This window comes from Calonectris borealis, chromosome 19 (assembly GCF_964195595.1).
Source record: "Calonectris borealis chromosome 19, bCalBor7.hap1.2, whole genome shotgun sequence".
Lineage (NCBI taxonomy): Eukaryota > Metazoa > Chordata > Aves > Procellariiformes > Procellariidae > Calonectris > Calonectris borealis.
The window spans coordinates 7,695,652-7,708,316 of NC_134330.1; the positions used below are offsets into that span (position 1 = coordinate 7,695,652).

At 45.7% G+C, this 12,665-nt stretch overlaps 1 protein-coding gene across 7 annotated transcripts in view; it reads left to right on the top strand.

Moving 5' to 3' along the window:
- The first annotated feature begins 36 nt into the window (after nt 1–36).
- Nucleotides 37–12,665, top strand: part of AP2B1 (adaptor related protein complex 2 subunit beta 1) — an 80,807-nt gene continuing 68,178 nt past the window's right edge. For 2 of the 7 annotated variants that reach the window (XR_012676615.1, XM_075168860.1), the window contains exons 1-5: nt 37–175; nt 4,589–4,646; nt 6,732–6,837; nt 8,106–8,241; nt 10,019–10,264. Coding sequence is in view for 6 of the 7 variants with exons in the window: in XM_075168860.1 (XP_075024961.1) it covers nt 4,610–4,646; nt 6,732–6,837; nt 8,106–8,241; nt 10,019–10,264 (525 nt within the window). In the remaining variant the exon portion in view is untranslated. Of the gene's footprint in view, nt 176–4,435; nt 4,455–4,588; nt 4,647–6,045; nt 6,140–6,731; nt 6,838–8,105; nt 8,242–10,018; nt 10,265–12,665 lie in introns of those variants that run through there. The other 5 variants (XM_075168855.1, XM_075168858.1, XM_075168856.1 and 2 more) reach the window with 4 other exon arrangements.

Genomic DNA, 12,665 nt, shown 5'->3' on the forward strand with positions numbered 1-12,665 from the left:
GGAAGCGCGGCGCGGGCGGCGCTCTGTCTCCTCCCGCGCCCCTCTATGGTGGCAGGGGCGCGGCCGCTCTAGGCGGGGGAGGGCTTTATTCTCGCTCCTCGCGAGTCCTCCCGGCCCCTCCGCTCCGCTTCCGGTTCCGCCGCCGCCCCCACAGCGGTGTGTCCATCCCGCCGCCGTGAGTGGGGCCGGCGGGGCCGCGGCGGGGCCGTGGGAGGCGGCACCGGTGGGGAGCTGGGAGGGGGGACTGGGGTAGGGTGGGGAGGGGCACTGCTGGGGCACTGGGAGGGGCTGGGAGGGCACTGGGAGGAGGGGAGGGGCACTGGTGAGGCACTGGGAGGGGGGACTGGTGGTGTACTGGTGAGGCACTGGTGGGGTACTGAGAGGGCACTGGGAGGAGGTGAGGGGCACTGGCGAGGCACTGGGAGGGGGGACTGGGATAGGGTGGGGAGGGGCACTGGCGAGGAACTGGGAGGGGGTGAGGAGCACTGGTAGGTTGCTGGGAGGGGTACTGGGATAGGGGGGAGAGGGTCCCTGGTGAGGTACTGGGGGGGGTGGAGAGTCACTGGGAGGACTGGGCAGGTGGGTGCAGAGGTACTGGGAGGGGCACTGGAGGGGCGACGGTGAGGGGTGGGTGCTGGGAGTGGGGCCTGGGCCGTGGGGTCCCTGGGCAGGGGCGGGGGTGGGGGTGGGTGGGTGGCTGGGCCCTGGGAGGAGGCACTGGTCAGGGGTGCGGTGGGAGGGCAGGTGCTGGGGCTTGGTGGGACTGGGGAAGGGCGGTGGGATGGGAACGAGCAGAACAAGCTACTGGGATACTGGCGGGACTGGGCAGGGATGAGGGCTGGGGCGCTGAGGGGGACTGGGCAGGCACTGGGGGGGAACTGCTGGAGCTGGGAACGCTGGGGAGGGGAGCTGGGATTGGTGGGGGATGCTTCTACAACTGGGGGATACTGGGAGAGGTCTGGGGGATGCTGCTGAGGGGGGAAGGCTGGCGGGCAGGGGGTCTGAGGGGGCCGGGGATGCCTGGGAGGAGTGGGCGGGTGGGTGCTGCGGGTGGAAGAGGGGCTGCGAGTCCTGCTGTGGGCTGAGGCTGGAGGCCTGTGGCGTGTCGGGGGCGGGCGGCAGAGCTGGGGCGGAGGGTCTGAGGAGGGAGGAGGTGACAGAACCACGGGGCATTTGAGAATGGTGGGGGGAGCACCAAAGAGGTGTTTGCTCCCCAAGATGGAAACAAGTTGCCTGCCCCTAGCACACGCTGCTAGGGCCGCGGGTTTCAGAAGCTGAGGCGCGGCTTTGCCTTTGCCATCCATGTTTGGCCGCTCTCTTCAGTTTCCTGATGCTCCGGCGGCCCTGAGCCACGCTTGGGCCATCGTGCGGCTGCTCGAGAGGCTTTGCAGGAGAAATGGGTGCAGATAAGAGATGGTGGCACCAGCTGGAGTCTAAGCCAGGTTAAACTGGGGATCACTTTAGAGATTTAGAGGTTCAATGCTAGGGAGCTTGGATCAATAATGAGGCCTTAAACTTGCCACCTTCCTCTTTACACCTATGTGAAATCAGCAGGGAGCTGGTCAGGCTGTCGTCTGGAGTCATGCTTGGGGCAAAGCGGGTGTTGGTCAGACGCAGGATCCAGTTGTCTGTGGTTTTGGGCTGAAGAGGCTTATCTTTCTGGTTATGATGGTTCCTTGGTCTTTTCATTTAATCATATTTTTGGTTCAGTCTACATTTAAATGTCAAGCCAATGCTTATAGCATTAAGATTGCCAGAGCTTCTGGAGAAATTCCTCTTTCGTCTCTTCTTGTTTACTGGGGTTGGAACAGGAGCCTTTTGCTGTCAGCTTGAACATATCTTACCTGTTTCCACCTTAGCAAGTGCTGGACACAGAATGACAGTAAGGAGGGGACAAGCTGATGTAGGTTTTCTCCTAAAAATACAAGGATGTTCGTGATGTTGTCGTGATTTATCTTGGCTCTCTTTAATTTAGATTTGTGTACAAGAAGCTGGCATTTTCCTGAGTTATTTAAAACATTGCTATTTGTATATCTGGGCTATTTTGTTTTTGGCCTTCGTCTGGAACTTGCTGTAAACCATGCTGAGTTTGCCTAGTGGATGAGATAATACTCAGTAGTGCTGCTAGCAGGCTCTGTCTGAACAATGTGCGAAGCAAGCTCTGACATACATGAAGCAAAAATGTGTGTGCTCATGAGAAAAAGAGCTTTCTCCTGTGTTGCACTTGGAGTATGGCAGTTAGCTTTTTGAGCTAAGTCAGATCTTGTTTACATCTATCAAAACAGGTTGTAAATACATGTGCTGTGTTTAGCCTTGTGTGATTCTGAGCGTTTCTAGGATTCTTCATGTTTCCAAGTGTGTGATCTGAAGTTAGAAAAACAGCGAAATGTCCTGCTTTTGGGTTTAAAGATAATCTCTGAAATTCAGCAAGATTTCTTCCTCTGTGTAGCTTTATGCAACTGGGATGATGTGTGTGGTGTTTTTTTTTTCTCCTGGATTTTCTCTATAATCTGCTGCTCTGGCCAGTGTTAAAACAATATCGGACTAGCTCAGCTGGGAGGTATGACCCAGATTGACAAATCCACATATAATGCAAACGCAGAACAGCAAGGCTATGTTCGATGCCTTTTGCATGGCACCATGCCGAACACTCTCGTAGAGGAAAACATTTAAGTCATCTTTTAAGCTGGGCTCAAATCCGGAAGACTGTGTCAGCAATAACATTGCAGCTGAACATGGGTGGTATTTTTAATTATAAAACAAGACCCACAACAGCTTCTGCTTTTGTGATGCTGTGATTTTTTTGCTGGAAAGATTGCAATGTTGTGGCTCATGCGGCTTTCCCAACCCAGCCTCTGTTTTGGAAGGAGGGCGAACCTCTCCTGCAGGAGGAACGCGCTTCCAGAGCTGACCCCAGACATAGTTTGCTCTCCAGCTTGGCAGGAGCAGAAAGGGAGAGAAATCAAATCAAACCCAGTAATACCGCCTAATTGGGATGAGGCGGTAACCACGCAGGCACAGGGCAGGCAGGAGCTCCAGGGAACTGGGCTAAGCAACAGGTTGTTTCTCATCTGATTGCTTGGCAGTTGGACAAGATTACAACTGCTCTGCATTGCCATGCTGTAGAGCACATTGAAGGTGGTAGAAATTGTGGCATTACCCTTCAGCTGCTGCTGATGGGAATTTAACTGCTGAGATATTAAATTGATCAAGGTGGATGGGGGGGAAAAAAAAGTGGTATTGGTATTGGGGTTGGTTAAGGGATGAGGAAGGAAAGTGTTAAGAAACAGCAGGCTGGTTGCACTGTTGGGCAGTGTCTTGGAGTTCAAAGCTACGCTTGTCCTTTTGTTGCTGAGCCAGCAAGACCTGCGATGTTTAGAGGCAAGACAGGCAGCGTTAGGGAACAGATGACTTGGTGCTTTGCTGGTAGCATTTAAGGTCATGGAAGTTTGTACAAGAGAAGGGGAATTAGGCAAAAGATAGAAAAAAGAGGAAAGAGGTAGGAAAATCCTACCTCTTGGTAGGATTTGGGATGGTTTTAAGGTCATAGATTCTTAGCACCGATGCAGACTCTTTCATCAAAAACAGTAAAACTGCCCACTCCTACGCTTGTTTTTCAGCCGGTACTTGAAAACTGTTTGAGTCATGTTTGTCACAGAGCTGGCAATTGTAAGAATAAAATTATGGATATCCACATAAGTTTGGGCAACCCCTATATTCTAAGGTATTAATAATTTGGTTCTGCGGAGCAAGAAAAGTGCTGGTGAGACCATTCTTGTGGCTGTGCTAAGCACTTGCTGTCCCAGCAGCTTTTTTCAGTCCTGTCCACGGAAGTGCAGCGTAGCACTGAAATAATAAGCTTGCGTTTGTGTCAGAAGTGGGATGTCAGATCTTGGCAGAGAAAGATTTCAATTTCAAGCTTGAAAGAACTGAAAAGTAATGGCTTTTCTTTACAAAAAAAAAAAAAACTACCCCAAAACCTGCTTTGCATCTCCCGGGAACAAAAAAAGGGAAATAAATGAAAGGGCCTCGGGGTGGGTATTGCAAGTAGGGTTAATTGTTCCTTCCATCAAGATGCAACGCAGGAAAAGTGTCGTTAGGGGGAGTTGACAGTTTCCTTTGTCTGAAACATGGACTTCTTGCTTCCAGTTGAGATATTAAATGTGCAGTGCTTTTTTTTTTTTTTTTGGAAAACAAAATTGTGTACCCAGGGGAAAGACAACTGCAGAACATGTCAAGATCTGCTGATTACAAGGAGTTAAAAACTGCCTTTTCTCTTCCGAGATCGAGAGTTTAAAAAGCTGGGCTGAGCACCACTGCTTTCCCAGCCTGTCCGCCTCAGGCTGTTGTGTTTTCACTAACATTGTTCATCTGAGCCCTTTAAATCCCTGGGTTTGCCAAGTAATATCAGCAGCAGGTGCAGAATGAAGATTGTGAAACTTGTGCCTGTGGATGTAAAGCATTTGCTTCTTCCCTTACGTTACGCCCTCACCAACCATCCTTCCTCTGAGTTCCTGCCTTGCAAACTGAGTGTTGTTAGCTCCAAATGCTGATTGACTGCTTGTTCTTTTTTTATTATTATTCTCAGGTGCTTTAAGAAACTGGAACCATGACGGACTCCAAATACTTCACGACCAATAAAAAAGGTTAGTGTTAAGCTGGTGCGGTGGATTGCAGGTGGTGGGTGGCTATTTTTACACAGCTTTTTTAACTGCATGCAGAAGAACTTGTGCTTTTCTGTTAGCTCTGTCCCTGTTTCTTGTCTTAATCATCCAGGGAGAAACTTCTAAAGTAGGTCACATGGTGACAAAAGACAAAACTGATGTATTATATACTTTTGCGATGCACAAAATGACCCGAATTGCTGCTTTTTCAAGGATCAGAGAACAAAACATTGGAATTTGAATGCAGATCTGGTCAGAGACAAAGTTTTAGTTATGGACTAACAAGTTCAAGACTGAGGATGGTTGTTCCATTGGACATCACGGAATTAAGTTAATTGAGTTAATATTTAAGGTATAAGTGTATATCTCTACATCAAGCTGTTGCAGAGATAATGGGATTTCCTATTGCCGCTTCCTTCAAAACTGCAGTGCTCCATTTGACTTTCCCTGGGCTTTACTGTAGGTGTGGTGGTCACCTCACCTCAGGACAGACTGCTGCTGTTAAAAATGGGAAGACTAGAAAGGATCTTTGGGGACGTTTTACCCATTCATCTGTTTCAGCGGAGGACTTGTTCTGCTGAAACTGTCCCAGGCAGATTTTTTTTTTTCTAACCTGTTCTTAAACAAAACAGCGTTTATCCCAACCCTTGCTGCCTGCGATTTAAGCCTTGGTCATCTTTCTCCAGTAGATGTGGAAAATGGTTCGCATTAACCTCTCCTTTTGAGAATGGCTGAATGTTTCTGATGAATGCGTTCCAGTGAAAAAACTACAGTGTTGATCTATTTATGTTTCATTGAGCTTCAGAATGAGCTCATAAATTGAGCAAATGCAGTTCACATCTTTCTAAAACACAACTCTCTCTGTAAGTTCAGTCCTAACGTATCAGGCAGATTTTTCTGGGATGGCTGCAAGCGGCCAGCCTGCCCTGTCTGAGCTCTAGTGAGCACGCTGCTGCTGCTGGCTGGGCTCTGCTCCAGGACACCATCTCAGCGTGAGCAACGTGAGCATCTCTTCTCAGGCAGGAGGTGTTACAAGTGGTCACTGCACTGTGTTCTCTGGAATAGTAACTTCTCTTCTTTTTTTGAAGTTCCTGTTAGTCTTTTTGTGCCCAGGCTCTTCAGTAATTAGTGGTGCTGTCGTGACAAAGTGGCATTGGTGTGTAGGCATCGAAGGTTAGGGGCTAGAACGTATTTTGTCAGAGATATTTTGGTATTTGTAATGTGTGGCTTCCAGTGGGTATATTGCTCGCTGTCCTTCCTGGGGAAGCTGTCTGTCAGTCGGAAGCGTTATCCTTCTCACACCACTTGCTCTGTCTGGAACAGGCCTGATAAGCTGTCTTTTGCACGTGTTGCTTTATTTTGCAAACTTGCTTTGCCACTTTTGTGATCCAGCCTGAACTGACCTTCCACACAGTAATATCATCTGGAAAAATTAGTGTCATGGAAAAGTCTGCTTCGGCAACCTCAGAATCCAGGCGAGCTGTGTTACTTGCTGCTTTTGCTAGTAGTAGCTCTGTCTTTCTAGCTTGGAAGGAATTTATTCCGCTGGACTAAATTTGTGCTTTCTTGTTTCTGCCACTGTGTAATCGGGCATTTCGGCTACACTGCAGTCTGCTGTTCTCTCATTGCGTTTGCAGGAAGCAGGTGATGATGAGCAAAAGTTAAAAAGTCTGGGCAAAATTCCTAGCTAAGTTAGGTTTTTCTTGCAGGCACTAATCTGGCGTCTCCAAGTATCTTTTCATCCTGGTTATATAATAGTTGCCTCTGAGAAACAGACGCTACAGTGATGTGGTTTAATGTTCTAGAAGTGGGAGAGCTGCAACATGCAGCGTGGTTCTTGTTAACTGCTTTTTCGTTAGCAAGTTATAGCCCATACCATTCTCTGAGTGTCGCAGCTTTGCTTCTCATTGAACCACGTTCTCCATAAGGTGTGACAGCTTCCACATGTTGCTATACCAGTTTTATGGGAACAACAGGCCGGGAAAGTAAAAAGTCACTTTTAAACTATCCCTAAAGCAAGACTCTCTTCTTCTCCCAAGAGGCTCAATCTGTTTTGTCTTCTGCCAGGAGAGATTTTTGAACTGAAGGCTGAACTCAATAATGAAAAGAAAGAGAAGAGGAAAGAAGCTGTAAAGAAGGTTATTGCAGCCATGACTGTGGGGAAGGATGTCAGGTAAAAGCAACTTTTCTTGCACCTGTAGCAGCTCTGGTTCTCCTGGGACTCTGTTGGGTGTAGTGACACGTATCTCCATGGAACAGCTCTGAGTTTGTCATCTCGGCTGGGTAGTGAGGCTGGCTGTATCCTGGCCTATGCTATGCCTGAGTCACAGGTTTCTCAAGCTCCTCCTTGTTACTGAAAGCAAAAGAAACAGCCGTTTCCAGTGCTGCTTTAGCTAGGTGCCTATTAGCCCTGTTTATTTAAAAACCCATCCAGAATTCAACCATTTTATAGGCCACTTTAGATCATGTTTTCTCACTGCTTGCTAGCCTGGGTTTTAGTGCTAGAAAGGTAATTCCAAGTGTTTTTCTTAGCCTTACTTGTCATAGCATAAATTTAAGCTGTATTTTAAAATGAGTGATTTTTAAATTGAACCTTTGCCTCATAGCGACTAAAGGACACAGGCATTTACCTTCTGCAACACTGTCCGCAATACATTTTTCTGTCTTTGAGGCAACCAGAAAAACTTGCTTGAGTGAATGCTTTCTCCCTTCCAGCTTCTCCTGTTACTGGAGTCTACCATTAAGTCGCAGTAGTCCTGGATTCATGGCAGTGTGGTCTGTTGCCACGGAAATTAATATAAGGTTGCAAATTTAGCATCATGACTTCATCATAGGATGAAGGAACATATAAACTGGAAGGGAGGAAAAATAATCTTTTTGGCTAACAGCGCTTGCCCTTCACCTCTAGATCTCTACAGCATACCTGAGGGCTGCAGATATCCTTGTGTAACTTCCTGGGTTCTTCTGCCATGCTGTTTACAGATTGCTGCCTGATATTTGAGTGAAATTCAGCTTGTCAGTGTTTAAGCTCCTAATTGCTCTAGAGTTTACTAGTCTGAAATTTGGCAGGTTCTTTGTAAGTAGCCTGCATTACCAAAACATTTTTAAGCAACTTTTTTTTCTTGTGGGTTCATTTCCAGGCCTGGCTTGGTAGAGTTTTCTTGTTTGGTGAACTCCCCAATTAAAACACTTTTAGAAAATTAATTTTTACTTGTTCTAGAACCGACTGATGTTAAAGCCCTAGAAAAGTTTAAATGATTAAGCTATTATAAAAGCCATTGCAAGCTGTTTTGGCAGGGAAGTTGACCTCTGATTAGACAGCAAGGTATCTAGAGTGGAACTCCAGTTTTCCTGGCTTCCTTGATATAGTTACTATCCCCTTTGCATGCCATGCAGTCTCACTGCTTTTTCTTTTACTCTTGCTTACTGTTGTCTATCCAGCTCACTCTTTCCTGATGTTGTGAACTGCATGCAGACCGACAACTTGGAATTGAAGAAGCTGGTCTACCTGTACCTGATGAACTACGCCAAAAGTCAGCCAGATATGGCCATTATGGCTGTCAACAGCTTTGTGAAGGTAACTTGCTCCCATGGCTCATCAGAAAATAGTCCAGCACAGTGGCTGTCACCACGTCTCCTTTGTCCGTTAGCCTTTGTGAGCTGCTGTTTATCTCTGCTTTTGCACTTGAGTTCTGGGCTGAGGGCGCTTGTAGAGGAGCAGAAAATAAGGAGTTAGCATGCTGAATCCAACAGGTTTGGGTCCTCTCTCTCACTTGCTGCTGCTAGGTATTGCAGAGGAGATGACTTAAGCGCCCCGTATGTGGTTATGAGAGAGCCTGCTCCAGGAAAAGCTGCTTCTGTCATTTTGCTAATCATCATTTAAGACCAACTTCTGGTATTGGATAATAGATTTTATATTGTTCATCTTCCAGTCTTTGTAGTATCTCTGTCATGTGGATATCTAGTTCTTGTTTGAATGTTTCAGCTGTGCTCTGTGTGGAAAACCTTTATCTCTGGTGAAACTGAAAGACAGTTCACTGGAAAAATAACAGCCTGATCACTCTATTGCCTTTAATTCTGTTGTCAAGTTGCCTCTCCTTATCTAGAAAATGTTATTTCAGTCCCACATTATGTAAGTTAAAACCCAGTGCTTAGAAAAAGTTTGAGACTCCTAGAGCATTATAAAATCTGAGACACTGGGGAATCTGATCGTGTTTTAAGTTTCTATTGTGGTGCCTGAGGCTGAAAGAGGTGAGAAGACCTAGGCTGAGAGCAGGTCTGCTCTTCTAGCCAGAGAAGATGTCTCTACCTTCCTCTCTGGAAAGAATATTGTTCTCTGTCATATCTTTAAAGTGTAATTCTGTTCGAAGGGACTAACAAGCAAACATGGTATTTTCCAGCTTCATGCTTTTCCATGCAAGGAAATGTCATATGTCCCTTTTGGCAAGTTGAGGGACAAGCGTTAGTAAAGAGAAAGTGTTGACACTAGTCTGCACTAGCTCAGCACTTCACACGCAGTTCACAGTTCAAGGTGTTGAATGCACTGGTAAGAGATGTCACTGCTCTTGTATGTGTTAAAAGTGATGCATTCAGGTGTTTTTTCAGCTGCAGGAAGTTTTAACAGTGAAAGGTGAACGTACCTTATGCTTTTGTTGGCCATCCTGCATCCATCCTTTTATAGGCTGATTTTGGAGGAGTGTTGCTCAGAGCCATAGATGGATTGGAAGTATGGAAAATTACATAGGTTTGAAGTACGAAGTGTTAGATTCCCTTCTGGTTTCTTTTTTCCTCATCAGAAAAGCACCTCTAGAGTAGCCTTTGCCTAGTGCTTCAGATGTTGCAAACTTAAGGGATGCTTGTGTCTGGAACTGATGGCCTCTGTCTAGAACTTGATGATTTTTGCATTGTGTTTAATTGTTGACTTTTCCCATTATATTCTCTTTCTCCTTTAAACCAGTAAGGCTGGAAACCAGTATTTTATTCTATCTGAAAGTTGCCTGTGGCTAGCTTTTGGGTGATGAAAGCTGCCTCTCTAGCTTAGCTGTACTTTGGATTTGGCTGCTAGATTATGTTGAAAGAAGCTTTGCTTGGAGAGAACCAAGGGACACCAAGACCACAATTTTACTATTTTACAAGCTGTCATAGCCTGAAAACATTTTGAGATGGTGTAGAATGTTTCTGTGAACCAGTAAGTTCCACCTTTTATCCCTGATCTGAAATAATTACCTTTTTTTAGCATGTAATCAGAGAGAATGCTTTTTGTTTGAAGCAAGAACAGCCTGATTCTGGCTGCAGGAAAGATATTGGTGACTAGTGGTGCAGATCTGTGTACCGCATATTCTGTCTTCTTGCAGGACTGTGAAGACCCAAACCCTCTCATCCGTGCTCTGGCGGTCCGTACAATGGGATGCATCAGGGTGGACAAGATCACAGAGTATTTGTGTGAGCCTCTTCGCAAGTGTCTGAAGGATGAAGACCCTTATGTACGAAAGACCGCAGCTGTCTGTGTGGCGAAGCTGCATGACATCAATGCCCAGATGGTGGAAGACCAAGGATTTCTGGATTCTCTGCGCGATCTGATTGCAGACTCCAATCCCATGGTAATGTATATGTCCTTCCAGCGCACTGCTTGAGTTTGTAATGGGCAGATAATCAGAAACGTGAAGGCTTTTTAATTGCAACTGATGCACCGTGATGAATGCATTGGTTAGAGAACACTTGTTGCCTCAGAAAATAGGAAATACCTTCTATTCTTAGATCTGTTTGGGCTTTGCCTGTTTTGCCTGTCTTGAGTGCTGCAGCAGAAGTTTCGCTTCCTGGTCAGATGAGTCAGAAGAGCAAGAAATGCTTGATGCTGCTGCCTTGGTGACAGCTTGTAGCTGTTGCCTTCACGCAGGCTTTGGCTCTTTTTGGAGTAAGAGGTTGGATGAATTCATTCCCTAATGCAGATAAATCCACTGGCCTGTAATGACCAGAGAAAATCAATGCTTACGTTTTTAATGAAGTTAAATGAGTCGTCAGAGCAGAGGTGGAGATCAAGACCAAGAATTTCACAGGAGTAAATTACCTACTAAATCAGTATTTCATCGTGATTGGTGAAGGGTCCATTTCCACACTAGGCATCTTCCACTATTATTTTGTAACTAAAAGATGGTGGTCAATGGATTGAAGTGCCTCACTGCATAATCCTTTCATTTGGTATTTTTTTCCTGTGATCTGCTGGAATCCAGTGAGCATACCGATATCGTTGTAGCTCCTAGCACGGAAGAAAACTTCTGCAGCTTGGTTTAACTCAGAGTTTAAGGATGTGACTGCTACTTTTTTAGCTCTTTTAGAGCACAGATCTGATTTGACTCCGCTTAATGGCATAATTTCACTTTATATTAGGACAGGTCTAACAGCTCTTTCTATGGTGCATGAGTCAAACCACATAAAGCAAATTGCTATTCTGTTATAGCTGTCTTTGGGCAGGTTTGGAGAAGTCAAGTGCAGGTGGTAAGGTACCAGCCCCTTTACTAGGACAGTGAACGCTGCTGATTGCTTTTCTTATAGCTTTCTAAAGACAATAAAACTAAAGGTGTCTGGCTTTCACAGGCACAAGTCTGTGAGCGGTGGTGCCTATCAGAAGATATGGGGGCCTATTGCCTCGGATATCCAGCTCTTTTACAAGCTGTTCTTTTTGTATGCCTCCCTGATATTTTTGTTTTATGTCAGGTTTCTGCATGAATATTGATGACTACTTAAACATGCTCTCTCTGTCTAGGCAATTTTGAGGCATATAGGGGAACACCTGCTTTTTTAATTTAATGTTGAGGGTGTGCCTTGCAGCCTCTGAAAGTACTTGATTGGGCTGCTTTAGTTCTACTTAGATAGTGACCCCTGGCACTCACTAGCTCACAGGCAGCAATGGAGTGTGCTGTGGACAGGGATATAACCTAACCTTCTCCTAGCCTTGGTTCCAACTTTTTAATTTTCTTCCGCTGATTACAGCCACATGGATATTAGTTGAGAAGCTCAGGCTGAAAAGATGTGGTACTTCAGGAGAAATTAATAAGGTTTTGCTTGCCCTTTCTGCTCGTTGATCTCTATGGAACTAACTGTTTTGGTAAATGAACCATTGGCTGTTATGAGAGCACTATTTCAAAAGTACATTCACTTAATACTGACTTAAATGAATGGAGAGAAGAGGAGAAATAGCAAAGGGCAGTGTATGCTCTATTTGCTAAATAAACCACCGAAAGTAGCATAGGGATTCCTAATAAAACATCAGTACAACTAATGAGCTCCTTGGTGGTAATGAGGATGGGCTGGGACAGCAAAACCTTTGCAGCTGCTGCAATTGATTGCAGCTCTACAGCTGCTGAAGCTGTGCAGGGTCGCAGTACCTGCCTCATGTTGTACTCACCTGCGCTTCCTGAAGCGGAGGATTCGCAGCAGGAGAATGCAATTTGGAGGAGTGATAGTGATGAAGAGGAGAGGCCTGTGGTGTGTTTGCAGATCTGCAGGCTTTGAGAGGATCACGTGGCTGGTGTTCAGTGTACTGGTTTCCCAGGTTTTACTGTAGACAGGACATTATATTCTTGCTTTTTAAGGGTGCATGGGGAGAGATTTTATCAGGTTTGGGGCTCTTATAGCTGCTGACTTAATACAGTATTTAGTATTAGTAGATACAGACGTTCCTTCTAGTTAAGTTTATTGCTTTGGTCCCCTTTGAAATTCATGCCTTTGTGGTACAGTGATTCCCTCAAAAGTACAGGACCTATCCACCCCTAATTAAAGTTGATCTTCTTAGTCAAACCATCCAGCTCATTGCTCTTTCTCCATGTGAAACTCCAGTGGGGGTTCCTGATGACCAGGAGTTGTGTTGGCCAGATAAGTTATATTTGTGTGCAAGCTGATATTTATTAAGATATTTCTCCATGATCAGGTGGCATGCAGCCCTTCCTGGAAGCTCTTTTTACGTAAAATGTATGTATCAGTATCGGCTATCAAAAGAAAGAT